At 41.8% G+C, this 26424-nt stretch overlaps 1 protein-coding gene across 1 annotated transcript in view; it reads right to left on the reverse strand.

Moving 5' to 3' along the window:
- The window catches only part of TMC1 (transmembrane channel like 1), a gene marked incomplete at both ends in the record, with an annotated part of 96916 nt that extends 70844 nt beyond the window's left edge, over nucleotides 1–26072 (reverse strand). The window contains 3 exons of the mRNA XM_084628140.1: nucleotides 4353–4734; nucleotides 6359–6424; nucleotides 25928–26072. Of these exons, the coding sequence (XP_084484266.1) occupies nucleotides 4353–4734; nucleotides 6359–6424; nucleotides 25928–26072 (593 nt within the window). The remainder of the gene's footprint in view (nucleotides 1–4352; nucleotides 4735–6358; nucleotides 6425–25927) is intronic.
- Between the last annotated feature and the right edge of the window lie 352 nt (nucleotides 26073–26424).

Below are 26424 nucleotides of genomic sequence, written 5' to 3' on the forward strand. Positions count from 1 at the left end.
GACCTGGACCCCAGGCCAATGTCTGCAACAGCAGTAGTGGATCCAGTCCCAGAGACCCAGACGGAACCAGTCCCAGAACCGGAACCAGCCAAACAACCAACACCAGACCCCGTGTCAGCACTGAATCCAGTACTTGCAACCTCAACACCAGAGGGCCCCACCGAACCTGAACTGGCAGCAGCCGATAACCCTACACAAGAGGCTCAGCCGGAGCCTGAATCCCAACATAGTGCACCAGCGGAGAGCGGTTCACAGTCAACAGAAACAGCTCCATCCCCTATATCGCTTCCAGAGGGACCAAGCCTAGGTCCACAATCCCATGAGGAACTGATGTCTCCAGCATCAAGAGAACAGTTCCAGACTGAACAGGAAGCAGATGAAAGCCTCCAGAGAGCTTGGACGGCGGCACAGAGCAACCCACCGCCTCTCAGCTCTTCTAATCGATCCAGGTTTGTTGTAGAAAGAGGACTTTTATACAAGGAAACTCTTTCTGGGGGACACCAGGAAGACTGGCATCCTCAGAGACAGTTGGTAGTTCCAACTAAATACCGGGCCAAGCTCTTGAGCTTAGCCCATGATCACCCTAGTGGCCATGCTGGGGTGAACAGGACCAAAGACCGTTTGGGGGGGTCATTCCACTGGGAGGGAATGGGCAAGGATGTTTCTACCTATGTCCAGTCTTGTGAGGTGTGCCAAAGAGTGGGAAAACCCCAAGACCAGGTCAAAGCTCCTCTCCAGCCACTCCCCATCATTGAAGTTCCATTTCAGCGAGTAGCTGTGGATATTCTGGGTCCTTTTCCGAAAAAGACACCCAGAGGAAAGCAGTACATACTGACTTTCATGGATTTTGCCACCCGATGGCCGGAAGCAGTAGCTCTAAGCAACACCAGGGCTAAAAGTGTGTGCCAGGCACTAGCAGACGTTTTTGCCAGGGTAGGTTGGCCCTCCGACATCCTCACAGATGCAGGGACTAATTTCCTGGCAGGAACTATGAAAAACCTTTGGGAAGCTCATGGGGTAAATCACTTGGTTGCCACTCCTTACCATCATCAAACAAATGGCATGGTGGAGAAGTTTAATGGAACTTTGGGGGCCATGATACGTAAATTCGTAAATGAGCACTCCAATGATTGGGACCTAGTATTGCAGCAGTTGCTCTTTGCCTACAGAGCTGTACCACATCCCAGTTTAGGGTTTTCCCCATTTGAACTTGTATATGGCCGTGAGGTTAAGGGGCCATTGCAGTTGGTGAAGCAGCAATGGGAGGGATTTACACCTTCTCCAGGAACTAACATTCTGGACTTTGTAACCAACCTACAAAACACCCTCCGAACCTCTTTAGCCCTTGCTAGAGAAAACTTACAGGATGCTCAAAAAGAGCAAAAAGCCTGGTACGATAAACATGCCAGAGAGCGTTCCTTCAAAGTAGGAGACCAGGTCATGGTCTTAAAGGCGCTCCAGGCCCATAAAATGGAAGCATCGTGGGAAGGGCCATTCGTGGTCCAGGAGCGCCTGGGAGCTGTTAATTATCTCATAGCATTCCCCACCTCCAACCGAAAGCCTAAGGTGTATCATATTAATTCTCTAAAGCCCTTTTATTCCAGAGAATTAAAGGTTTGTCAGTTTACAGCCCAGGGAGGAGACGACGCTGAGTGGCCTGAAGGTGTCTATTACGAAGGGAAATGTGCTGGTGGTGTGGAAGAGGTGAACCTCTCCATGACCCTTGGGCGTATGCAGCGACAGCAGATCCAGGAGCTGTGCACTAGCTACGCGCCAACGTTCTCAGCCACCCCAGGACTGACTGGACGGGCATACCACTCCATTGACACAGGTAATGCTCACCCAATTAGGGTCCAACCTTACCGGGTGTCTCCTCAAGCTAAAACTGCTATAGAACGGGAGATCCAGGATATGTTACAGATGGGTGTAATCCGCCCCTCTGAAAGTGCATGGGCATCTCCAGTGGTTCTAGTTCCCAAACCAGATGGGGAAATACGTTTTTGCGTGGACTACCGTAAGCTAAATGCTGTAACTCGCCCAGACAACTATCCCATGCCACGCACAGATGAACTATTAGAGAAACTGGGAAGGGCCCAGTTCATCTCTACCTTGGACTTAACCAAGGGGTACTGGCAGGTACCGCTAGATGAATCTGCCAAGGAAAGGTCAGCCTTCATCACACATCTCGGGCTGTATGAATTTAATGTACTCCCTTTCGGGCTGCGAAATGCACCCGCCACTTTCCAAAGACTTGTAGATGGTCTCCTAGCGGGATTAGGAGAATATGCAGTCGCCTACCTTGACGATGTGGCCATATTTTCGGATTCCTGGGCAGACCACCTGGAACATCTACAAAAAGTCCTTGAGCGCATAAGGGAGGCAGGACTAACTGTTAAGGCTAAGAAGTGTCAAATAGGCCTAAACAGAGTGACTTACCTTGGACACCAGGTGGGTCAAGGAACTATCAGCCCCCTACAGGCCAAAGTGGATGCTATCCAAAAGTGGCCTGTCCCAAAGTCAAAGAAACAGGTTCAATCCTTCTTAGGCTTGGCCGGTTATTACAGACGATTTGTACCGCACTACAGCCAAATCGCTGCCCCACTGACAGACCTAACCAAAAAGAAACAGCCAAATGCTGTTCAGTGGACCGGAAAGTGTCAGAAGGCCTTTAACAAGCTTAAAGCGACACTCATGTCTGACCCTATACTAAGGGCCCCAGACTTTGACAAACCGTTCCTAGTAACCACAGATGCATCCGAGCGTGGTGTGGGAGCAGTTTTAATGCAGAAAGGACCTGATCAAGAATTCCACCCTGTAGTGTTTCTCAGCAAAAAACTGTCTGAGAGGGAAAGCAACTGGTCAGTCACTGAAAAAGAATGTTATGCCATTGTCTACGCTCTGGAAAAGCTACGCCTATATGTTTGGGGACGGCGTTTCCACCTGCAAACCGACCATGCTGCACTAAAGTGGCTTCACACCGTCAAAGAAACTAACAGAAAACTTCTTCGGTGGAGTTTAGCTCTCCAAGATTTTGATTTCGACATCCAACACATCTCAGGAGCTTCTAACAAAGTGGCTGATGCACTCTCCCGTGAAAGTTTCCCAGAATCAACTGGTTAAAATCGTCCTTGAGATGTGGAAAATATTGTTAGTCTTTATGTACTTGGTAGTATATTTAGAGATGCATGTGTCTTATTAACTCTGTTTTCCTAGAGCTCCAGGAAGAAATCCCAGCCAGTGTTTCACCCTAGCTGAGATTTGGGGGGCGTGTCATAAATATAAAGGGAAGGGTAAACCCCTTTGAAATCCCTCCTGGCCAGGGGAAAGCTCCTCTCACCTGTAAAGGGTTAAGAAGCTAAAGGTAACCTCGCTGGCACCTGACCAAAATGACCAATGAGGAGACAAGATACTTTCAAAAGCTGGGAGGAGGGAGAGAAACAAAGGGTTTGTGTGTCTGTCTGTAGTCGTCTTGGCCGGGGACAGAACAGGAATGGAGTCTTAGAACTTTTAGTAAGTAATCTAGCTAGGTATGTGTTAGATTATGATTTCTTTAAATGGCTGAGAAAAGAATTGTGCTGAATAGAATAACTATTTCTGTCTGTGTATCTTTTTTGTAACTTAAGGTTTTGCCTAGAGGGGTTCTCTATGTTTTTGAATCTAATTACCCTGTAAGATATCTACCATCCTGATTTTACAGGGGGGATTTCTTTATTTCTATTTACTTCTATTTTTTATTAAAAGTCTTCTTGTAAAACACTGAATGCTTTTCATTGTTCTTAAGATCCAAGGGTCTGGGTCTGTAGTCACCTAGGCAAATTGGTGAGGCTTTTTACCAAACCTTGTCCAGGAAGTGGGGTGCAAGGTTTTGGGAAGTATTTTGGGGGGAAGGACGCGTCCAAACAGCTCTTCCCCAGTAACCAGTATTAGTTTGGTGGTGGTAGCGGCCATTCCAAGGATAACGGGGGTAATATTTGTTACCTTGGGGAAGTTTTGACCTAAGCTGGTAAAGATAAGCTTAGGAGGTTTTTCATGCAGGTCCCCACATCTGTACCCTAGAGTTCAGAGTGGGGGAGGAACCTTGACACACCTAAATAAGTAGACAGGTTTGCAAAATATCTCAGCATACCTGGCATGGGCTCTTGGAAATCTGGCCATAAGTGTCACAATGGGAGCTGTGGGAACTGAGCTCTTTTGAAAATCTGGCCTCAATTGTGGGTCCTGAGTCCCTGAAACTCTGGCCTTGATCTTTTCTGAAAAACTGGCTCTTATAGCTAAGGGAGTTGTGCTGGCTGTGGGTACTTCCTAACTATAGCCATAAGTTCAGATAGGTTTCAGATTACATAAATAATTACCTTGAGGAACCGTTCTTCTTTTTATCCTTTTTCTTGTTGTCCTTCTCCTTTTTCCCTTTCTCATCAGGTTTTTTTCCCTGTTTGGTCTCATTTTTGCCTCTTCCTTTTCTGCCCCCTTTATTGTCTTCTTCTCCATCCTCATTGGGCTCCTGCTGTTTGGATATCTGATTTTCCCTGTTCTTCTTGTTTTTGCAGGATTCCCCATCAGAATCACTGTCCTCATTCCCAGCCTGTTTCCTCTGTGCTCTCCTGTTTCTCTGTCTGTGTTGCCCAGCTGTCCTTGTCTCCTCTTCCTCCTCCGAATCCTTTCTGGCTCTCCCTCTGGCATTTCCTCTTCTGGTTTTGGCAGTTACTTTCTTCTCTTTTTCAGATTCTTCTTCATCTTCACAATCATGATGGGGGATGGTGGGGGGACACGCAAAAACAAAAAGTTAATATTATGTATCAACACCAACAATTCTCTCTCTCGCACACACATGTACAGAATTTATGTTATCAATATGATATACTATAGCTGCACATGACCTAACAAAATGATAAACAGTTTAGAAACCTGACCTATGATGAAACTTTAAAAAAACTGGGCATATTTAGTCTTAAGAAAACTATGGGGGAGGGGGTGGATGTGTTGGGATGTACAAACCTACACTGGTGAAGTAAGGATTAAGGAGTAGCTCTGGGGCCATAAAGCCCTGCCCAGCTGCCCCTGCTGGGCATGCTCACAGCAGGGGCTAAGCTCAGAAGGGAACAGTTTAGTTCAGTCTGAGTGGACAGTTGCAGGCTCCTGCCAAGAAGCCACTGAGGCCCTAGGTGGCCAGGCCCAGTCCTCAACGCCAAGCCACCACAGACCTATCAATTGCGGAGATTGGCAACAACAAGTCACGGCTGAGAGAAGAAGACCCTTTGGAGCATGGACAGTGAGAGCTTCAGAAGGGACCCCCAGGCAACCAGTGACACCAACAGAGGAACAGAAGCTAGGGTAGGAAGATATAGGGGCCCCTGCCCCTTAGGTCACACATTTTTTAATTACTGCTTCATTGGACCCTGGGTTGGAACCCGGTGGAGCAGGGAGGTCCCAGGTTTCCCTAACTCCAGCCATTGACTCTCGCCACTGGGTGACATGGCCATTGACTCTCACTGCAGGGCAAAGTGGCCACTGACTCTCACTTTGTGAGACATATCCCAGAGTACTACCAGCAGACGATGCTGCTGGGAGCAGACCTGAACTCCCTGTTCCCCAGCACAGGATCTGATAAATCTTTAGATATGTTAAGGGCTGTTATAAAGGGGACATTGATCAATTTTCTCCATGTCCACTGAAGAAGTAATCTGCAACAAGGAAGATTTAAGTTAGATATTAGGAAAAACTTTCTAACTATAAGGACAATTAAGCTATGACAGTGATTCCGAAATTTCCCTGGAAGGCTATTCCAGAATAGTCTTCCAGGGAAATTTTGGAATCACTGTTACTGAGATTTTTAAGAAAAGGTTAGACAAACACTTGTCAAGGAAGTCCTAGGTATACTTGGTCCTGCTTTGGTGCCAGGGATGGACTGGATAACCTCTCAAAGTCCTTCCAGCCCTACATTTCTATGATTCTATCATTAGAGCTCATAACACTCCTATACCCCTGACAGATTAAGATACCAATGATATTATATTATCACCCTAGCTGATAGACTTCCCTGCTGCTTTCCAACCACTGGAGTTATTTTCCAAAGATATTAGTTTAAACATGAAATTCAGAGTGCACTACAGTCAAAACATGATTACAGTAATTCATGAACTATGGGATCAGGATGTCTCAAAAGAATAGTAATAAGCTATAGAGCTCTTCACTTCAGATGACTAGTTTAAATCCAGCCCGAGTCTCTTCGCTAAAAACAGTCATTTTGTTAAGTGGAGACCGGCCGAACAGGAACTGGATTAAGCCTCCACATTTCATGTCATGCACTCCAACAAGAAACTGTCTGAATGGAGAATTGAAATTGTCCATCACTGATTACCTATTTTGCTGTCATCATCTTCGCTCTCAGCTGCACTGCCTTCTTCATTGTCAACTTCAATGCCCACTATGAAAGAAAATCATATTGTGCTGTACATTGAAAGATGAATAGTCATTAAAGACATTTTTAAAAAATATGCTTTGAAATGACTCGATTGTGTCATATTTGGGCTCTTAGTTACAAAAACCCAACATACTGGAACACTGAAGTTTTAGAATATATATTTTTGTGAGTACAATGAGGGAAGTATGAACAACACAGTGGCATGTGACACCCCTTGTCCCCCTTTCTTCAGCCAGAGCACTGGAGCTGAGAATGGTGGTAATAAAAAGTGAGATTTACTTTTTCAAATAGGAAGAAGTTGGAGGATGTGAGAGGTAGAAGTCTCATGGAGAGATGAGGTAACTAGCAGCTACCTCCTGATTAGCAGAAAGACAATGAAAAAACTGCTGCCTCCCCAGGCAATTCTCAAACTTTCTTTTAAAATGTGCAAGACTAGCAGTGACTAGTACTCGGGAATCTTCTAAGATCACCGCAAGCTTTAACAAAGAGCCATTTCCTGGTAAAACTGAGTGGAGGAGGAATGAGATTTAGGAGTAGCAGCACAACTGATGGGTAGAGGGTTCCAGAAGAGGGGAGAGGAGTTTCTCTTGAAGCTTCAGATTTAGAATTCAAAACTCTAAGCAAAGTGGCAAGAAATGATTTTGTTCTTTCTTGGACAGGGATTTGCCCTACCTCATAGCCCCCAAGAGACAAGATAGGGAGTGGAGACTTCAGGGAGAGGACCCCATATACTAGCCACCTTCCACTCCCAGGACAACAATACTTAGGTTAGAGTGGGGTCCCTGGTCCTAAGTGGAGGGACATGGCTGTGGTGTTACTGTCTGAGTGAGTCCAGTAATGCAGTGACGGAGGAAGCTGATGGTTGGCTTAATGAGAGAAGGGCACTTATGGACACTGGCTGTAATGAATAGAGGAGGTTGGTTGAGTTGCTCTGTTTACTGATATGTGGTTGGAGGGTGTGGATCTATGGTTCTGCAAATGTTATCAAGCCTGTTACCTAAATGTTTATGGAACTGGGTTTATTATTCCTGGAGAGATCTAGAACACACAAACCTACCCTCATTTTATGGGAGTTGAAATTCCAGTCAAATTATTCACACCGCTCGAATAGTGATTACTAATGAGTAGAGCGGGAGATATCCTGTACCTGCTAGCCACAAGTAACCAGGAGTATATCCCAAATAATCTCCCTGGGGCACTTTGAACCAGTGGTGGTGATGGTAGGGAACCCTATGTATTTAATTCCAAAAAAGTTCAACTGTAGAAAAGAGCTATTTGGTGACCTGGGGTGTCAACCTGGTGTTGGTCAACTGGTGTGGAGACCAGTGATGTTCCCTCAGAAAGATTTCTACTGTTGTATGAGGAGAAGGTTGCAGCCAGCTCCCTGAAAAGTTCTCAAGGTGTCTCTGTATGAGCCTGGAGGTCCAGAAGCATGAGGGAGAGGGCTTGAGGTATGCCAATGGAATGTATAAAGTTGATATGTAGTGGGAAAGAATTAAGGAGGAAATTAAGAAATATTGTCCATTAATATAACTATGCAGCTGTTATTCCATTACTTTTTACCATATATTTTCAGACATGTGCTACCTAACTTTCTCCCTGTTATGTCAGGACAGTAAGCCTATAGTAAGTTGTACAACTCAAATTTTCTAAAATAACCTTTCAGTCAACAGGAAACTAAAATTATCACTATTATTCACTTCCTTGTGTGCCTTTTCACTTTTCCTCACTCTTGTAGTGGCTCCCCTCCGCCACAGTTTCTGACATGGACTCATATTAAGCAGCTTGTGACCTCTTAAACCATGATGTAGAAGTTAATTTATCCAGTGAAAACTGTAACCAAACAATCAGGCATTGCTGCTTAGCTTTACCGAGATAGGAGATTATAAATCAAAAAATGGTAAAATATGTAAAGCCGTAAACAAGAAACAATAAAGAGTCTTGTTTCTGTCTGTGAATTAACATGGAAAGGATTATTATCCTGTATTTGACAGACACATTAAAACAGGGACGTATGCACAAAATTTAAATTCCCTCCATAAAGCATCTCTTTGTAATAGTATTTTCTGTTATTTGAACAACATCTGCATAATAATTTTTAAGGCTATGCACAAATGTAATCATGCAATATCATCAGTGGGATGTGAAAATAAGTGCTCTTTTGTTCGGCCTGGACATATGCCTACTGTTGCTGGCAGTAACTGGATCTACATTTGACAAAGATCATTACATTGCTATTGAGAGCTTGCAATGACGAAGACAGACATCTCTAAAAAGATAGGTTGCATGCAACAGAAGCTCATGGTCTTTTATTTGCAACTAATTCCTTTGCTGAGCTCCTCCAGCCAAAGAGAAATTCCCAAGGAAGCACTATAATGATATAGGATTGGCCTTACTTCAGATTTTGATGAGTGCAGACAATAAGCAAACAGCTGGGGGGTTAGAATATATTCTGAATCATTTTCTGGACCTAAAAGTATATCATGCAGAAATTAACATTATATCTGGAACAAATAAAAACAATGCCTATGCAGCGTAGCAACTTAAATGCAATAGAAAGTAATTGATTGAATTTAATTAAATATAGTGGCATAAGATAATAAATGTGCTAAACTGAATCCAGCATATCGGACAAGATAATATGTTGCACTAAATAATAGGATCACTCATCATTCTGACTAATAAATAATAGAAAGTCAACATGTTTACATGCTTGATTATCTATGTGACCAACAGTAGAAGTGCTAAATAGCAGAGATTTTAAACAACAAACAAAGAAAAAAACATAGGGCCAAATAGAAGTGGATATTACTGTGAAAAGGATGTGACAAAAAGCACTGTATTAGCCTGGAAGTGCAAAGAGAGGATTAGAGGGGATCACGCAACTGCAAGAGTAGTGAGTTCATAGTGCAGACCTTGCACAATCTTGTTTTTTTTGCGAAAGCTGACAATTTACAGCATTAGATTGAAAGGTAGTTCCTGCCTCCATGACCTCATTCTTCTGCAAAAATAGACCATGCAAACCTGCTAAATCCATTTGTCCTAAAGAGACCCTCTAAAAAAAAACAAATTTACTGTGCAACAGAAACCATTGTGGCAACATTTAAGTGACAAATTATTACAGGTTCCTTTTATATCTGCTGGAATTACACATTATTGTGCTTCATTCCACAGACACTCTGGCCTTCTCTGCAGTAGATAAGAACTTAAGAATGGCCACATTGAGTCAGACCAATGGTCCATCGAACCCAGTATCCTGTCCTCTGACAGTGATCAGTGCCTGATGCTTCTGAGGGAATGAACAGAACAGGACAATCATTGAATGATCCATCCCTAGTCATCCAGTCCCAGCTTCTGGAACTCAGAGGATTAGGGACACCCGGAGCATGGGGTTGCGTCCCTGACCATCTGCCCTCCACAACATCCCCTGGCAATGAGTTCCATAGGTGTACTTGGACTTTCAGAAAGCCTTTGACAAGGTCCCTCACCAAACGCTCGTAAGCAAAATAAGTAGTCTTGGGATAAGAGAGAAGAATTTCCACATAGTGAAATATTCTGGGAGTTAAAGGATATCAGAGTTGTTTGTTAATACCCCAGAATTCCCAAATACAGTCAGTATCACCATCAACATGAGCACCAACATAGACCCGACCCTGGAGCTAATCAGTGGAAGCTGTGTTAAGAACTGTCACTTCATTAGTTGCATTGCTGCTGAAGATTGGAAAGTGTTACAGGCAGAATTCAGGAACAGATAAGAGCTCCTGAGTTTTCAGTTAATGGGCACAGTGTTTATAACTCCCTTTAGCACAATGTCCCAGGATCAGCTGTAGAATAATTTACTGGTGCAGCAGGCAGGCACTGAAGACCAACCTTGCCTTCTTGCAGTCCATGAATGTTTCCTGAGTGGAGCACCATTCTAGATGAGACCTGTATTTTATGTTGGGATGATAGCTGGATGGGGTGATGGTAAGTGTCAATAAATTTCCAAATGAAGATGGATGCCTATTACTAGCTCTTTGAAGAAACATCTCAGTACTACATTGAGGGTATTGGTATTGTTAGTTCCGGGATTCTTCTTCCCTCAAGCACAAACAAATAAAAACGGCAATAAGGCACAATGACATCAAATAGAACACACAGTGTGTCTATTATTAATCATAATTATTATAGTAGCACCTAGAGGCCTCAGACAGGCTAGGTACCCATTGTCTCAGGCACTATATATACATAGAGGAAGTGACCGTATCTGTCCCAAAAAGCTTACAGTCTGAAGATAAAAAGAAAAGGAGTACTTGTGGCATCTTAGAGACTAACCAGTTTATTTGAGCATAAGCTTTCGTGAGCTACAGCTCACTTCATCGGAAGCATACTGTGGAAAGTGTAGAAGATCTTTTTATACACACAAAGCATGAAAAAATACCTCCCCCCACCCCACTCTCCTGCTGGTAATAGCTTATCTAAAGTGATCACTCTCCTTACAATGTGTATGATAATCAAGGTGGGCCATTTCCAGCACAAATCCAGGGTTTAACAAGAATGTCTGGGGGGAGAATAGGGGGATAGGAAAAAACAAGGGGAAATAGGTTACTTTGCATAATGACTTAGCCACTCCCAGTCTCTATTCAAGCCTAAGTTAATTGTATCCAATTTGCAAATGAATTCCAATTCAACAGTTTCTCGCTGGAGTCTGGATTTGAAGGTTTTTTTGTTGTAATATCGCAACTTTCATGTCTGTAATCGCATGACCAGAGAGATTGAAGTGTTCTCCGACTGGTTTATGAATGACATCTGATTTGTGTCCATTTATTCTTTTACGTAGATACTGTCCAGTTTGACCAATGTACATGGCAGAGGGGCATTGCTGGCACATGATGGCATATATCACATTGGTGGATGTGCAGGTGAACGAGCCTCTGATAGTGTGGCTGATGTTATTAGGCCCTTTGATGGTGTCTCCTTTTCTTTTTGCGAATATAGACTAACACGGCTGTTACTCTGAAACCAGTCTGAAGACAGTTAGTTATGTCAGTGTCCTCTCATCTTGTGATAGTTCATCTTTATTTCAGTCATCCCTCTCTGTCAGCTGTCCCTTGGACTCCAGGACACTCCGCTCCTGATTCTTGGCAATTTTCATCAGCCTCACCTTCAACCCCCCCCTGCAAGCACCAACAACCTGGAATGATTGCCTGGATGGAGACAAGCACTGCATAGAAGGGCCCAAGATGGAGGTGCCAGTGACTCAAGCAGCCCTGACAATGCTCTTTTATGATATTGGTCCCACAGCCTCTTGATGTTGTCCCAGCACTGGTTAGCACTACACCCAATTCACCAAACTTTGTGACACCTTGCTGGAGACCGTCCGCTTGTGGACAATGTTGGAACACCTCATCATTCCATATCCCAAGCAGGGCTCTCATAATGGTCTCCGGCCAGTTTTCAGCTCTGTCCGAAGTTTTCCCAGAGCAAGCATGTTAGGAAGCAAAAACAAGGCTCTCACAGAAATAGATGCTAGAAAAAGCAAAAAAAAACCCTCATCCCCAGCTTTCCATCCAGCTGATATAACTGATGCTTGCAAAATGCTTGGGCAGCAGTTGTATGTGTGTTGTGCAGTTGTTACCAGCTTAAGCCATTTTACTGCAATGCCTTTACACCATGTAAATGAGACCTAAACTGTCTGCTTGATGTATGTGCAGCTGATGAAACCTGTTAAGACTTGTTTTGGGAAACCATTTTTTTAACTAAACTGTTTTTTACAGAAATGTTACACAGAAAGTAACAAACGTGCTCAAGACAGGAATAAGCAGCAGGGAAAATGAACTTCACATGGATAAAAACCCTGGTCCATGCAAATATCACTAGTAATTTGAAAAAAGGGGGGCAGGGCAATACAGAATATATTGCTTCAAAAGTTCTAGAGTGGTCTGGACATGTTACATTTCTTATCTTTATTTCTTACCTACAGAGCTCACAGTGTGGTCTGGTACAAAGCGTTATTTATTAGGGTGGTGCTATTGGATTGTAACTCAGTATTGTATGTTGCTGAGCAGAGATTGTATGTTGCTGAGCTACAGTTCAATGATAATTGAAAGTATCAGGAGAGGAGCTGCAGCCAAAGAGCACCAGACTTTGGAACATGTGCCTTTCATGGTAATCAGTGTCAGCAACATTGCTACTGGAGCCAATTTTTAAAATGCTTATGAGACTTCTGACCTGACATGGTAGACAATGCATATTAAGCAAAGCAGAAAAAAATGGGTATGCTGTATGAGTAATATGAGGTCTAGGGAGTAGGCCTGGCAAGTGGCACTTGTTAGGTGAGTATCAAAACTTTCTCTGCTCCAGGGGAGCATGCACACATTACAGGATCTGTTCAAGTTCACTTGAAAGGTCAGTGAGATTTTTGACACACCTGACCTAAGTTTGGACTTTATAAAAAAAGCTAGAAACCTAAAGTGTTTCTAGTGGCTTCCTCGCAAACATTTCACATAGCTCTGCTCTTTATTGACATTAGAAAAGCTGTGTCATGAAACTGATCATGAAACTAGCGAATATTATACATATTAAAGAAACAGATCCCTTCTCAGCTGCTGGAGTGAGAAGACCACATGCGTAGAAATACAAATAATTTTAAGATCTTTGTGTATTAATAATTGACTTTTTGGTTTTGTTTGTTCGTTTTGTCACATATCTAAAAGACCAACATTATTGGTAGTTTGGACATTTGGCTGATAGGAGCAATAGAAATGTACTTAGCCTTTTTACTAGAAAGCTACTTCAGATCATTAACTCGGTAATAGTTTTCTAAGAGGAAAAGAAGGGGCTAAGCAGCCCACAATTCAATGCTATCATTATTCATGGCAAGCCCTGTCTTACTGAATTATTACGGGAGCATTTCATCCATATACAAATTACACTTCATGGTGACACTAAATCTAAATGCTGTTTAGCACTAAACTTCAATGCATTTCTATATGACACAGCCTACAGAAATAGCAGAGAAGTATTCCTCAGACACTTTACTATTACCCTGCATCAAAACTGAAGGTTTCATGATACACTGGTTTGCTGAAGTTGTTATTTATAATCTTTGGTGCAAGACCATAAACATCAGTATGTGGGATGCTTTTAGCTGTATAACTGTCACTTGTTTCCAGCTTTTCCAAATTGGCCTACACGTGATCAGACTTGTGAACAGCTCCAAGAAGCAGGGCAGAGCTATGCAGCAACATCTAGAATGACTCAGTGTTAATGAGAAGGTTTGAAGAGGGTCTCAAATATCTTGAGGTATGTGTTCACTGCAGTTATCTTGGGTGACCAGCACCAGTATCTGAGCACCCAGGTTAGCCTAGCCTAGTGCGCCCAGCCACACTGCAAAACTCTGCCTGAGTTACTGGTGCTGCACCTGGATGTGTCACTAGGACTTCAGGATATGCCTCCAGTGGTTCTTTGTGCGGTGGTAAGCTGAGTCACTCTGATTCGTTCCCAGTGAATTGTGGGAGAACTTCTCTGTCCTTCTGAGTTCATGGAGGGAGTCATGGGAAGGCACTAAAGGACTTTCTCCACTCAAGTGTTTTAGCCTTCATCCTCAATGCAAAGTGGTCAGATTACCAACCAAAGACTCAGTCAAGGTTTAGCCTATAGCCCCAGTCAAGCGAGCTAGCTTGGGCTGAAAGCTCCGCCAAACTCGAGTGAGAGGGATTTGTGTGTAGATGGGATGCAGGGTTGGGGCAACACCCAAGTAAGAGGCTGAGTTAATGCTGCAGTGAAGCCTGGCTCATAGATGCCAATAGACTGCTCAGAGGAAAAGCTGGAAACTTCTCCCTTTGATGGCCACAAGTGGAGCACTCCATGAGATATAGAGACAGATTGTGTGTGGGGTGGCCATTCAGTGGCCTTGTTCACCCAAGTCACTCTGCCCTCATAAACCTGAGATTTAGAACTGTAGGTACTGATAAATTCCTACCTCATCCATCCTGCCATTGACTTTTGCACTTGATGATATGTTGTGCAGCTGAAATAGGAGGAATGGAGGGAAGCATTCATATTTCATTTTTGTTTTCTAGCTCATTCTATTTTTTCTCACTGACAAACTTTCCCCGTGGTCTTGTTCTGATAGCACGATGCAGCATGCAAATGTTCCTCAGAACTAACCCATAAAATATGGTCCAGTTGTGTAACACTGTTTGCAGACTGTTCAACAGTTGTCTGCATTCACCCTGGAGGAGGCTGCATTTCAGTAATAGGCAAAAAAATGCCTATTTGTATGTAGTTGGGAAAATACTGTAAGATTCTTCAGGATAAAGGGTGACATAAAAAATGAATACTGTGACTTTATTATTTAATCATTAAGACAATATACCGGAGCACAGACAGACTTACAAGCAATTACCTGGAGTCAAATGCCCAGCCTACCTGTGACAGGCTCTGCTGAAGGGAATGAGCCAACCCTGCTCCACCTGGGTGTAGTTAATTGCCTATGTAGCTGGAAGGCAGTTAATTAAGTAAGGAGCCAAATAAAATGCTTAGGAGATCTCAGCTGATAAAAGCTTCTGAGGAGAAAGGAAGCTCCAAAGGAGGGGAACACCTATGGACCTTGAACTAAGCAACAGCTATCCAGACAGGGAAAACCTGAGAGAGACCTTGAACAAGCTGGGGAATCCTGAGGCCTTACAACACAAGAAGCTGCTTCTAGAACTTAGAGAATTTTGCTTTAGGACTTAAGTTTTATCTGGCCTCTGAGGTAAGAACCCTGGTGTAAGTGTTCCTTTCAGAAGGTTTTATTAAAGGGAGATGTACTGTACTTTATTAAAGGGAGATGTACTGCGGTAGAGTTTTTGGCTTCTCCTTTGCCAGGCTGTTTTAGTGACTTTATTGTTACCCCTTTAAGGGGTGGAAACTGAGGCAAGCCACAGCAGAGCCTCACTCCTCAATGAGGGAGCAGTCAGGAGATGACAATACCCCTTCTACATCTAGACCTGGTCAGTAGATCTGATGATGTAGGTGGGTCTCTTTCACACTAGAAACTAGTGAAATTCTCTCTCCAATGCCAAAAAGATACAGTCCTCTATACCTCGAAGATCTACATCCAGTTCCTTAAACAAAAATCTGAAATTCCCTTCACATTCTTCTCTGACCCTTGAATAATAGACTAATGTCCAAAATAAGTAGTCCCAGAGATCCTAAATACCTCACCACACCTCCATCCACTCACAAGCCTCCCTGCAACCCAACCCTGGGGAAACCACTAGACCTTGAAGATGACCTGAAGGGGCCAAGTTATGCTGAGCTCAATTATCCTTCCCCTAGGATGCTCTGCTAGCATCCCTATCTCATTTAACCAGGGAACTGTCGGTGGCAGCATCCCATCTGCTATAGTGTAGCACATGGGGAGAGACTAAGTCCTTCAAGTAGCCAAGATCCAATCTACAAAAATCAAGAGATTTCTTGCTGTTTTAAGCAAACATCTCACCTCTACTTAATTATAGATCTATACTGCAAATTTAATGCACATTGAGACGTTCCAGTTTTCTTTACCATTTTAGTATATTGTCAGATTTTGCTTGTCAGCTGTTTGATGTGACCTTATATGTGAAACTGATCAGATTACTGCAAAACTCTAGAAGGCTGATACAGGAACTCTGCAACCCCCACTTGCCTTCACTGTCCTTTTCTTTTTCCAGGCTACATTTCAAATATGCTAAGGGGATCTGGTTAAATAGACTGTTTATACATGTCCAAAATGTCATCACTACATAAATTTAATGAGGTTCAGTTTTTAATGACCAGGCTCAGATAACTAAAGGAAGATTTTCTTTCTTCCCTCCCCCAATAACTACTTTCCCAACTGCCTAGTTGTCAGTCATGTGCCTTATTATTATCCATTCCCTACATCAGGCTTTCACTGAAGAGGACTTTTTTGCCTGACAACGTGCAACCTCCTCAACATCTGAAAGTTATAAACAGGGACATGTAGGAAGTAAATGAGGGAGGGACACATTCCTTCAACTCTATTCAGCTCTGCAGGGTGGCAACTGGTTTCTGTTGGTAGAATGAAGAAGTGGTAAATGTTTTGCCAAAACAATAGGAACTGTTCTGGCTAAATTGGGAGGGTTGGCATCTTGTCATGCACTTGTATGGTATCCTACAATCTGGTTGGCTGCTTCCAGTTTCCTACTATTCTGTATTTGTACATCAAAGGTTTCATTTGTTGCCCTTTTAAGTTTAGGGCAAGACTTAAAACTCCTATTTCAGGTAAAGCTCCCTTTCAGCTCAAGGGTTGATAAGCCTATTGCAGGGCTGCAGAATCAAGCCCTTATTATTCTCCCTTGCCATTAAAACCCACAGAAGCAGGCTGAGGAGGGGAGGAAACTTCAGTAAAAAATCCTTCAGAGTTCCTCCCTCCCCCATCTTGTTCCATCATGGGAAGCACAGGGTTTGTCCTTCCCCAAGCCCTGTGGACCCATCAGAATCCTCAGGGCTCCTGGGCCTGCTTTACAATGAAACATTCTGCACAGCATCACCACTATCAAGGTTGTGCTCAGCCCTATCATTACACAGGCCATACTGACTGTTTTGAATGCATGCAGGGGGGCTAGGAGATTAAAACCTGTTTATATATGTGAAGTATAAGTCAGTGCCCTACCAACAAGGGTTTCGGTTCAGAGCACTCCTGCTGAATTTGGGACAAGTTCAGATCCGCATGCGAGTTTTGCCTGTCCAGCCCATGTCTCCTGAGCAGATGGGTAGGCAGAAGGATGGTGTGACAGCCTTGCTTGCATCATGTTCATAAATACCCAGAACAGAAAACCACTCATTGCTTAGAGTTTTTTTTTTTTAATTAGGCCCCTACCTGAGAATCTAGGGTTTTGCTGCAAAACACCTGGTGCCATGTGGAGAGCAGGGTGCAAGCTTATACATTTTTTCTAGATCAGGTCAGAAAGAAAGAGTTAAAAAAAAAAAAAGAGGAACCAGCCAATGTTGTTCAGAATAGCTCCATTGAAGCCCTTGACTTCAGTGGAGCTATGCTGACTTATACCAGCAGAGGAGCTTACCTATAGTGCTTTACAATAGGTAGAATTTGGGGTCTGTGAAGCCTGCAGAACCCCTTAAACTACGTACGTAAGACCAGAACTAGAACAGGTTACATCTGTATTCCTTCCTATTTCTGTTAACACTTTGTCATGAGAATGGGAAATGGCCCTACATCAATCTGCTCAATTGACAATCTTTGTCCTAAGACTGTAGGATCAAAATATTAATGCCCAGTATTGTCTATGAAAACTGGGAATGTAGTAAATTGTATGTCTCTGACCTTTACAGTTTCCAAAGTGTGACTTGCTCATCTTATTCCCATTCTCCCATTTACAGCATTGGTAATGAGACAAACAGGTGGTACTGCTAGCTACTGAAAAGAAAGATTCTGTAGAAGTTACAAGTCTAGTGTACATAAAACAGACCTGGTCCCAATCCTACCACCCAGTGCCTCACTATTATCAGGGTCATCTCCATCCACTTCCAGGCCCTGAAGAGAGAACTCTGGATCAATTAGATGAATGGGCTGGCCAGGACTGAGGGGAGGGGCTGCATTGATCCTCTAGAGATCAGGAAAGATAGGTTGTGTGACCCTGGGTTGCATTACCTTTCTTCTGGGGCTCCTCCATTATGGAGATGCACTCATGTTGAGTATTACTTAAAGTAATCCCACTGGGTGACACTTCCCAGGAGTACCCAGGGCTGTGAGGCAACCCAGTACCACCTGCCCTTAGTGTGAGAGCCTTCACTCTGCCTGCCATGAGTCAGCCTGCCTCACTCCATGGCCAACACAAAGTCTAGGTCTACACAAGCCGTGCTCTCTCCCTACAGGTTACTGATAGGCACACTCCAACTCTGAGCCCTCAGAGCATCTCCCTGAAGCATCCAGCTCCTGCTCCACTGGAGGCCTGCAGAATTCACTGTTGCTGTCCTGCCAAAGAAGCAGTACACCCTGGCTTACCAGTTATACCTCACATCACTGCTCTGCTTGGCACACAGCACTTAGATGTTTATAGTGAAAACAAAGAAAAGCTTAAGAAAAGCGTAGTAATTCAAGTGATAGCAAATAGAAGTATTGGAAACAAATGGCTACATATAAGACCATAACATGCATTCTAGAACTTAGACTTAATTAGATCCTTTCATATCTTATAGAGCAATGCTCACCAAGTCCTGCCAGTGTTTTACAATCAGGCTTTGCTGTGACCTCCATTGATAAGATACAGGCTACTGTTAACTTGCTTCCTCAGTGAAGGATCCAGGGTGTACCTCTGCAACCCCACTTATACCCCCAACAACGTGTTGTCTATATTCATAACCAGGATCCCCTTCTGTTTATTTTTTCCTTTAAACTTCCTCCCTTGGAAAAAAAAACTTCAATCTCTTGATTAACATTTGGCTCAGTATGCACAGATGACCAGACAGAGAGAAGCATCTGTTACCTCCTGGTTGAAAGGAACTTGGCTGAGACATGTCTCCTCCTGGTGACATGCCTGAACTTAAGAATATAATTTCCAGTATTGATACATAATCATACATCACTGCAAAATGGATGGATGGAGGACAGATTACTGGCTCTCAGCAGCGTCCTCACATGCCCCCCTCGAGTGAATTATTAAGCATGTATCTGACCCAGGGAATCCCTGTTAAACTCTGTGCACCCTCCTGTCTCCTCTGCCAGTTAGCACTAAGATGTTCCTGGGCCACAACTAGTAAGCATGGAAGAATTGAGCCCTGTGTGGCTTGGTGAGGGCCATACACCAAATCACTCACAAAGCTGGGAATGGAAGATGTGAGTCCTGACACCCATGCCCCTGCTTGGTCCACCAAACAATGTTCAGGAGTCCACCTATTTTCGCACCTCTTACTGATCACTTCACATCATGCAACATGACAGTAAATGACTGTGTTGCACCATCCTGAACATGCCCCAGAAACAATGCATCTGCCAAACATTTGAGAAAATGCTGCACTTTTCTAAATTGCATGGATGTGATATCACTGATTACAGACATATCTGAAGCATTGCTGCTCATGGAAAGAGGTGGGTCAGGTATCTTATACCTAGCTTTGAAAGGGTTAGACTTTTATCAGTAGGGTGCTGGTAAATTTCTATTTCACCAAAAACATACAAACCAATGAAAAAATATTTGTTGAAGATGATAGAAATTTACAGATAGGCAAAATAAGAAAAACGCTGCTTGGGAACTTCTTAGAGTCGAAATCCAGTGATCTAGACTAGTGAATTAGGCTTATGGGCTAGGGAATGAATAGTTAAAAACAGGCATGATTTGTTGAGTTAAGGATATTTACTTTTCATATTTAGACTTGTGATGTTGACAATTTGTGGTTTAAAGCTTTAACTTCTTGAATCTCAACATCTGCTGTCACTAAATATTTGTCTGACACCCCGCCATAATTTCTTGCAACTGTGAACATTTAAATAGATAAAAATTTAAACAACTTTAAAATAATGAACATATCCATCAACATTATAAAAATATTGAATTTAGCTAAACCTACTTATACCAAATTGTTTCTGACAGAAATTCATTCAGACTGATAAAGTACCATGACTGATACTATGAAACAGATTGTTACCAAAATCATTTGGTCCAGCAATAATAGAATATAATTTACTTTTATAGCAATAAAATTAGAGATGAGCCTGAACCCAAACACCAGAATCAAACATCCTGAGCCCTTGAGAGAGTATGAAATCCAACCATGGAGCATTTCTCAGAGGCTTCCTATATATTTATAATAAGCTGAACTGAACCTCCGGAACTAAACACAACCTAACTTTGGGTATTTGAAATCCAGATCCAGACCTAAATTTAGCAGCATGAACCCATCTCTAAATAGAATAAAGATAATTTCACTATGCCAAATGGATTTTCATATAAATGGTGAAGTGAACATTATATGTTACTAATTAAATCTGATGTAAAATCTACCTAAAGTTTAATTATGATCCTATTATCCAGTGCAGAAAAGATATAACACCATTCTTGTTCATCTCAGAAATACTAATTCTGGTAAGAATCACTTTTTTTGACAGATGCTAACATAACTGAATTAGTCAGATATCTAGACCCAAAGGGCAAATGCTGGCAGCTGACTAGCTAGCTGGATTAAAATTTAGCACAGTACCCATTTCCTACAAATATGGGTGAATGCTGTAGTCCATTTTTGTCCAAGTAAGACATTATTAAAGATGAACAAACACCCACAGAAGTCACTAAGAATTCTAGCTAAGTAAAGCCTGAGTGAGGACATCAGAATTTGTCCCATACTAAAACTAGATTCCACTGATACATAACAATTTAGAGTCCCCACAAGCACTCTGAAAATTATATAAATCAATAAGAGAGAGACTGAAAAAATGTATGTGAAGGTATTTGGAGAGGAGGAGAGTGTATTTCAGAATATAACTCCAAATTACTTCTTTTAGAGCCCTATCCTGCAAAGTGCTGAGCAGTTCTTGGAGCTGCTGGTTATAAAAGTAGAATTTACTGCATTATTTCTGGACAACATGAGTTTGCTAAAAATTTGCTTTGTGGTATCAGCCATGATCCTTAATGAGACTTTATGAATTCCTGTTAAAAGCAATTTGATATAAGACCCCTGACACACCTCCTTCCAGGAGAAAAATCAAATATTTCATGCCCAATACATTTAGAAAACTGCAGCATTGCCCATGAGAGAAAAGTATGTGTCACACCTTCAGAAGCTGCTCAATACTTTGCAGGATCTAGTTCTTAGATAATTACAGTCCTAGAAAAACCATTTCTAATATCCAACACATAATGATGCAGCAACAACATGGAAATACTACTAAAGGCTTTCATGATTAATAATGTGCATTACATTTCATATTAAATACTGAAGCAACTGGGATTTTAGCCTGAGTATGAACTGCAAGAGGCACCGAAAATTCTTTGTTTTCTTCAGCTGTCCCATCTGTTGATAGAATTGTGGGTCAAGCAATGGCGGTTGTTGCATTGTTTTGATTTATGAGCTAGTGAAAAAACTAGTTGACCTCTTATAAGAAGCAAACTAAAAGTAAAGGTGCTTTCAAGTAAAGTACATTGCTAAACAGATAGTGAATTACACCTTGAAGGTAAAGTTCTACCAGGAAGAATACGGGGGAAATAGTTTCAAGCAATCTTGCAGAATGTTGAGCTGCATACAGTAAGTGAATACATATATAAGATGTATAATTATATTTGTAATTACCAGCACTCTCAATGATGGTTGGCTTTTCGTGTCTAGGCATCGTGACTGTATTTCACAGGGCTGCTCTGGCTGCTGCCTGTACAGGAGATTGCTTGAAGGATAAGTCGTTCAAGATAAAGTGTCTAGCATATCAACCGAGTTTTGCCTGTCAGTGAAAAGGAGGCGCTTTCATGGGCTGAAACATAAGAAGGTACTAATTTCCCAAGTGATTAACTTTTCATGAATGTTTAGTTTACCATTTAGGGTTGGAGTACCAGGGTCAAAAGGAAGGGAGAGCTTGTTTACACAGTGTTTTTGTTTGTTTTTTGTTTTTAAATTTGAAAAGGAACAGCAATTCTTTTGGAATATACACTCCTACAGAAGCTAGCACAGTTGTTTAAATGATTAAGCGCTTTGCTAAATCAGGACCTCATGCTCTGTCTAAACAGGAAAGTTTTGCCAATATAGTTACAACCCACCCCCCATGGATGTTCTTATTCTGGTATAGAGTGACTTTTTTGGTCCATGTTAAACCTCTTCCTAAGCAACACAACCAAAACAAAAAAAAGGATTCTTATACCAGAATAAGAGTGTCTACGTTGGGGGAGGGGAGAGCTTATACTGGTATATTGGTTTAAATTCATAGCTTAGGTTTATATTGAAAAAGCTTTCCCATGTAGAAATGGAATATAACTAAGTAGCCTGATTTTCAGTAGTGCTGGAACTAACAGTGCTGGGGGTGCTGCCATACCCCTTGGCTTGAAGTAGTAATAACAAATGCCAAATATATGGTTTCCATGGTTTCTATCATCAGCACCCCCACTATAAAAATTGTTCCAGCATCCCTGTTGATTTCTCAAAGATGTTGAGCGTCCAGGAGCTCCTAAGTACATCTGAAAATTAGGTCACGGATTTAGATCCCTGAATATGGGTTTTAGGATCCTCTTTGAAAATCTTGGCCTCTACGATTAATAGGTAAGTACTTTTTAAAATTCTCATTACACCTCCAAACATTGATTGACAAAGCATTAGAAGAAAAGAAGCAAAAAGAATCTCTCCCAATATAAGTGTCCAAAGGCTAGGATAACAGCAACAGAGTTCACCTTTGAAATATATTTGCTGCTGCTTTTAATACAATCTTTTACTGCCTGGAAATAAATAGTTAAGGGAACTATACATTTACCACTGCCCTAGTATTGTTTAACATTTAGAGTGCATTAGCACCTAAAGTCTTCAGCCAGGTTGGATCCCATTGTACAGTGACTAACAAAGATATAAGAAATTACAATTTCTGCCCCAAAGCGTTTAAAATCTAAATCATTCTTCATTTCATACTCACCCTTCCTTCATTTTGTCCCTAACATTTGCAAAAATATATACACAGCTCAAAATAAGAAATTGCTGGAAACTGATTCCTTGAACAGGAAATAGGATTTTATAAAATCCTAGCAAGCTGTTTTGACTTCTGCATATAGTTTTGCAAATTGTAGGGGCAAAGTTACATTTGGGTGGGTGGTGTAAACCAGGTCACGTGAATGATGGAGGGTGATATGGCAATGGAAACTGGCTGGATCCCTTGCTTGTCCATTATCTTGAGGTTGCATGTTGATTTGGGGTTTTCATTTTATTTGGTTTCTGGAAGTCGTGGAATATTTCAAAAGAGACTAACATTTGATGTGTGTTATTTGGACTCCACTGCAACATAAGTTAATAACAAAATATGTAAAGATGTTCCGTTTTAATTCCAACCAAGCCATTAATCCTCAGCAATATAAATGCCCCCAGTCAAAAAGATTAATTCTGCATTTATAACCATAAGAATTGTCTCTTTGACAGTCTTACACCACTCCTGAACATTTATCTAAAATTAGCTTCTTGAACTATTTTCACTTATTGCAATTTAAAATTCGTTATAGGGAAAACATAGCTTCTCATGATTTATGTGATTAGGAAAAGATTTACAGTGAAATTTCCCATTTATCTACATTTCATATCATGGAAAATTAAATTTCATATGAGATAAGCCAGGGAAACATTTGTAGTTCAGAAAGAAATATAGGGATAGATTCTAATCCCAGATACCCAGTGTAAATCCAGAATAATTCCATGTCCAACCACCCTCATTTTTTAAAAAATTGTAAAGGGAATAACAGTACAAAAAGTCTTGTAAATTACCCTGTGGATTTAATTTCATATTTTCTTACTTTAAAGGAATCCTGAACATGACAGTCAAATTCATGACACTGCAGGCATTTAAGAGAAGCTGTAGGCATTTAAGCAAAGCATTATAGTCGTGCATGTTTTAATTACAATGCAAATGAAAAACATCAATCTGTTATCCAGGAAAAAACCTTATATTTCATCCTGAAGAATTTCAGTTCAGTAATATCTTATTTCTGTTTGTCAATCACACTGAAAATATTTAATGAAATAAACCACTTATCTGTATGGGAAAGGGGAAGGAAAGGACTATAAATGCAGACCTGCTTGTCTGACTTCTTTTTTGTATGGAATTAACAATAATACTTAGACTGGAAAGTCAAGCACTAAAAGTAAGGAAATGCCAGAATTAAGACTGTCCATGCCTGGTACGTACTCATTATGATAGTCTTTAATTTCATGGTCACCTACTTTTTATAGAACCCCTGCCTCATTCAGAGCACAGCATGGACAGTGCTCATTTGAATGAGCAGTTATTCAATATTTTGTTGTAGCCTTACTGCTCAACATGTGACCTTATGCCTTATTTACTGAACACTATTAAGACCCTGCTCTGAAGACAGAATTACTAACTTCCACATGGGCTCTTCTAAAGCACTCATCAGTACAGTATCCAAGTGCTTCACAAACATTAGTTTATCTTCACTGTAGTATATTGAGAACTGTACTGTAATCAGGGGAGGAGAAGTTTCCTGGCCCTGATTGCAGGCTAGGGGGCTTTCTAGCAAAGTATGTGATCAGAGTCCATCAGGAAAGAGCTCTCTTAAAGTAAGGTGAGGTGTGTTTGTGCTTTGCTGTCTTTGGGTGCAGTCTGTTTTCTCTCCATTTTGGGGTTCTTGTGTATTCTACGTTCTAGGAAATAAAGTTACATGCGCATAGTAGGTTGCAGGACTGCTACTAGCAGGTCAGGCTTCTGTATCAGATATGGACTGACTACAGAGCTTCCAAAGAGGTCTTCCCCTAAGATCCTTTAATGTATTGCCAGGTATGGCTGATGATAGCTTTATTAAGGTATGCTACACACTATCCTGTTCTCTTTGAAATTCAGTATGTAGCAGCCTGCAAGTGTCTTGGAATTGTACTGGTTTTCTAATTACCCAACCCAAATGTGTAACAACTTGGTCATCTGGCTGTCCATTAGTTGCAATGACTGGCTGGGGTTGGCTTCTTGTTCTGCATCACCATCTGTAGATTTTGCTCTGTTTGCTCTTTCTGAGGAACAAACTCAAGATGTTAATGGCTTGTGTTGAACTCTCCACTGTAGTCTTGATCACATATATGATCTGGGCAATGAGTTCTTTTCCTTTACAGGAGCTGGAGTTGGCCGTCTTCCCCCCCCCCCCCCCCCGCCCCCCCGCCTATCAAGTTTGACATGCACAAAGGTTCGACAGTCAGCAGGTCTTTAATTATCTGTTGTAAAAATATTTAAGCTCTTTTTGCCTTTTTATCTTTTTTTTTTTTTGGCTGTTATCTTCATGTCTTACCACTTTGGAGTTAGGTTCTGCTCCAAAGTTGGAGCAGTAGTTCTGAGTTGTCATCCACCAGTGAGTTTTGAGCCTTGTTCTTGAATACTGAAGTGAGCAAAAGCGCACTACAGTTTCTCAATACTATGGTATGTCATGACTTTCAAGTACATGTATTTCTATATACCTGGAAAAATAGTCCACTGCGACCAGGTAGATGTCCTCCAGATTCACAGAAATCTGCAATTAGTCTCTTCCTAGTTCTGTCTGGTAGAGGTGTTAAAAGTTCTTTGTGTGGTGTTGGTCTGTTAGCTCTGCAATGTTCACAGGTGATTATTATTTTACATCCTTGCTGATGCCTGGCCACCACAATGACTGGTTGGCCAGTTCATAGCATTTCGTTAATCTTAGACGTCCTTCCTAAATAAGGTTAAGGATTTCTCCTCTCATTTAATTTGAAATTACAGTACAATGACCTTTAATCATGAGTCCATTTTACTCAAAAGTAGTCTCTGGTCACTTCCTTTGTGTCCATTAGATACTAGGGCCAGTTGACACCAATGTTACTAAGAACCTCTTGAAGTTGCACGTGTGTCAAGGTTGTCATCTTTGTGAGCGTCTTCCATAAGATCCTTTAATGCATTTCCATGTGTGGCTGAGCTTAGCTTAAATGAGGTTGTGACACTCTGTACCTCAAAGCAGCACCCTAAAAGCTCCATTTTCGCCACTGTTATACAATTATGATATGTTTTGTACAAAAGTATGCCTTATGAGGTATCACTTTAAAAGTCCTGATCTGTTGAACATTAATATCCTCTTGGATTGTATGTGTTATCATTATGTGAGGTTTATAAAGTATTGCTATATATGTTACTGAAATGTGGTGAGGTGGGGAACACCCACAACCAGCCTTTCAGGTACAACAATGGAGTAGCTAGACAGCGTTAATGTCTCATCAAGAAAAGAATCCACTATCCTTGAGATTTCTTGGAGGAGGCATGTAGGCCATGGAGGCAGACTAATCCACCTCACAGCAAAGATCTTTACAGCAAGCTGGAAGAAAGTATAAAA

Source organism: Lepidochelys olivacea (assembly GCF_965140295.1).
Source record: "Lepidochelys olivacea isolate rLepOli2 genome assembly, chromosome: 5".
NCBI lineage: Eukaryota > Metazoa > Chordata > Testudines > Cheloniidae > Lepidochelys > Lepidochelys olivacea.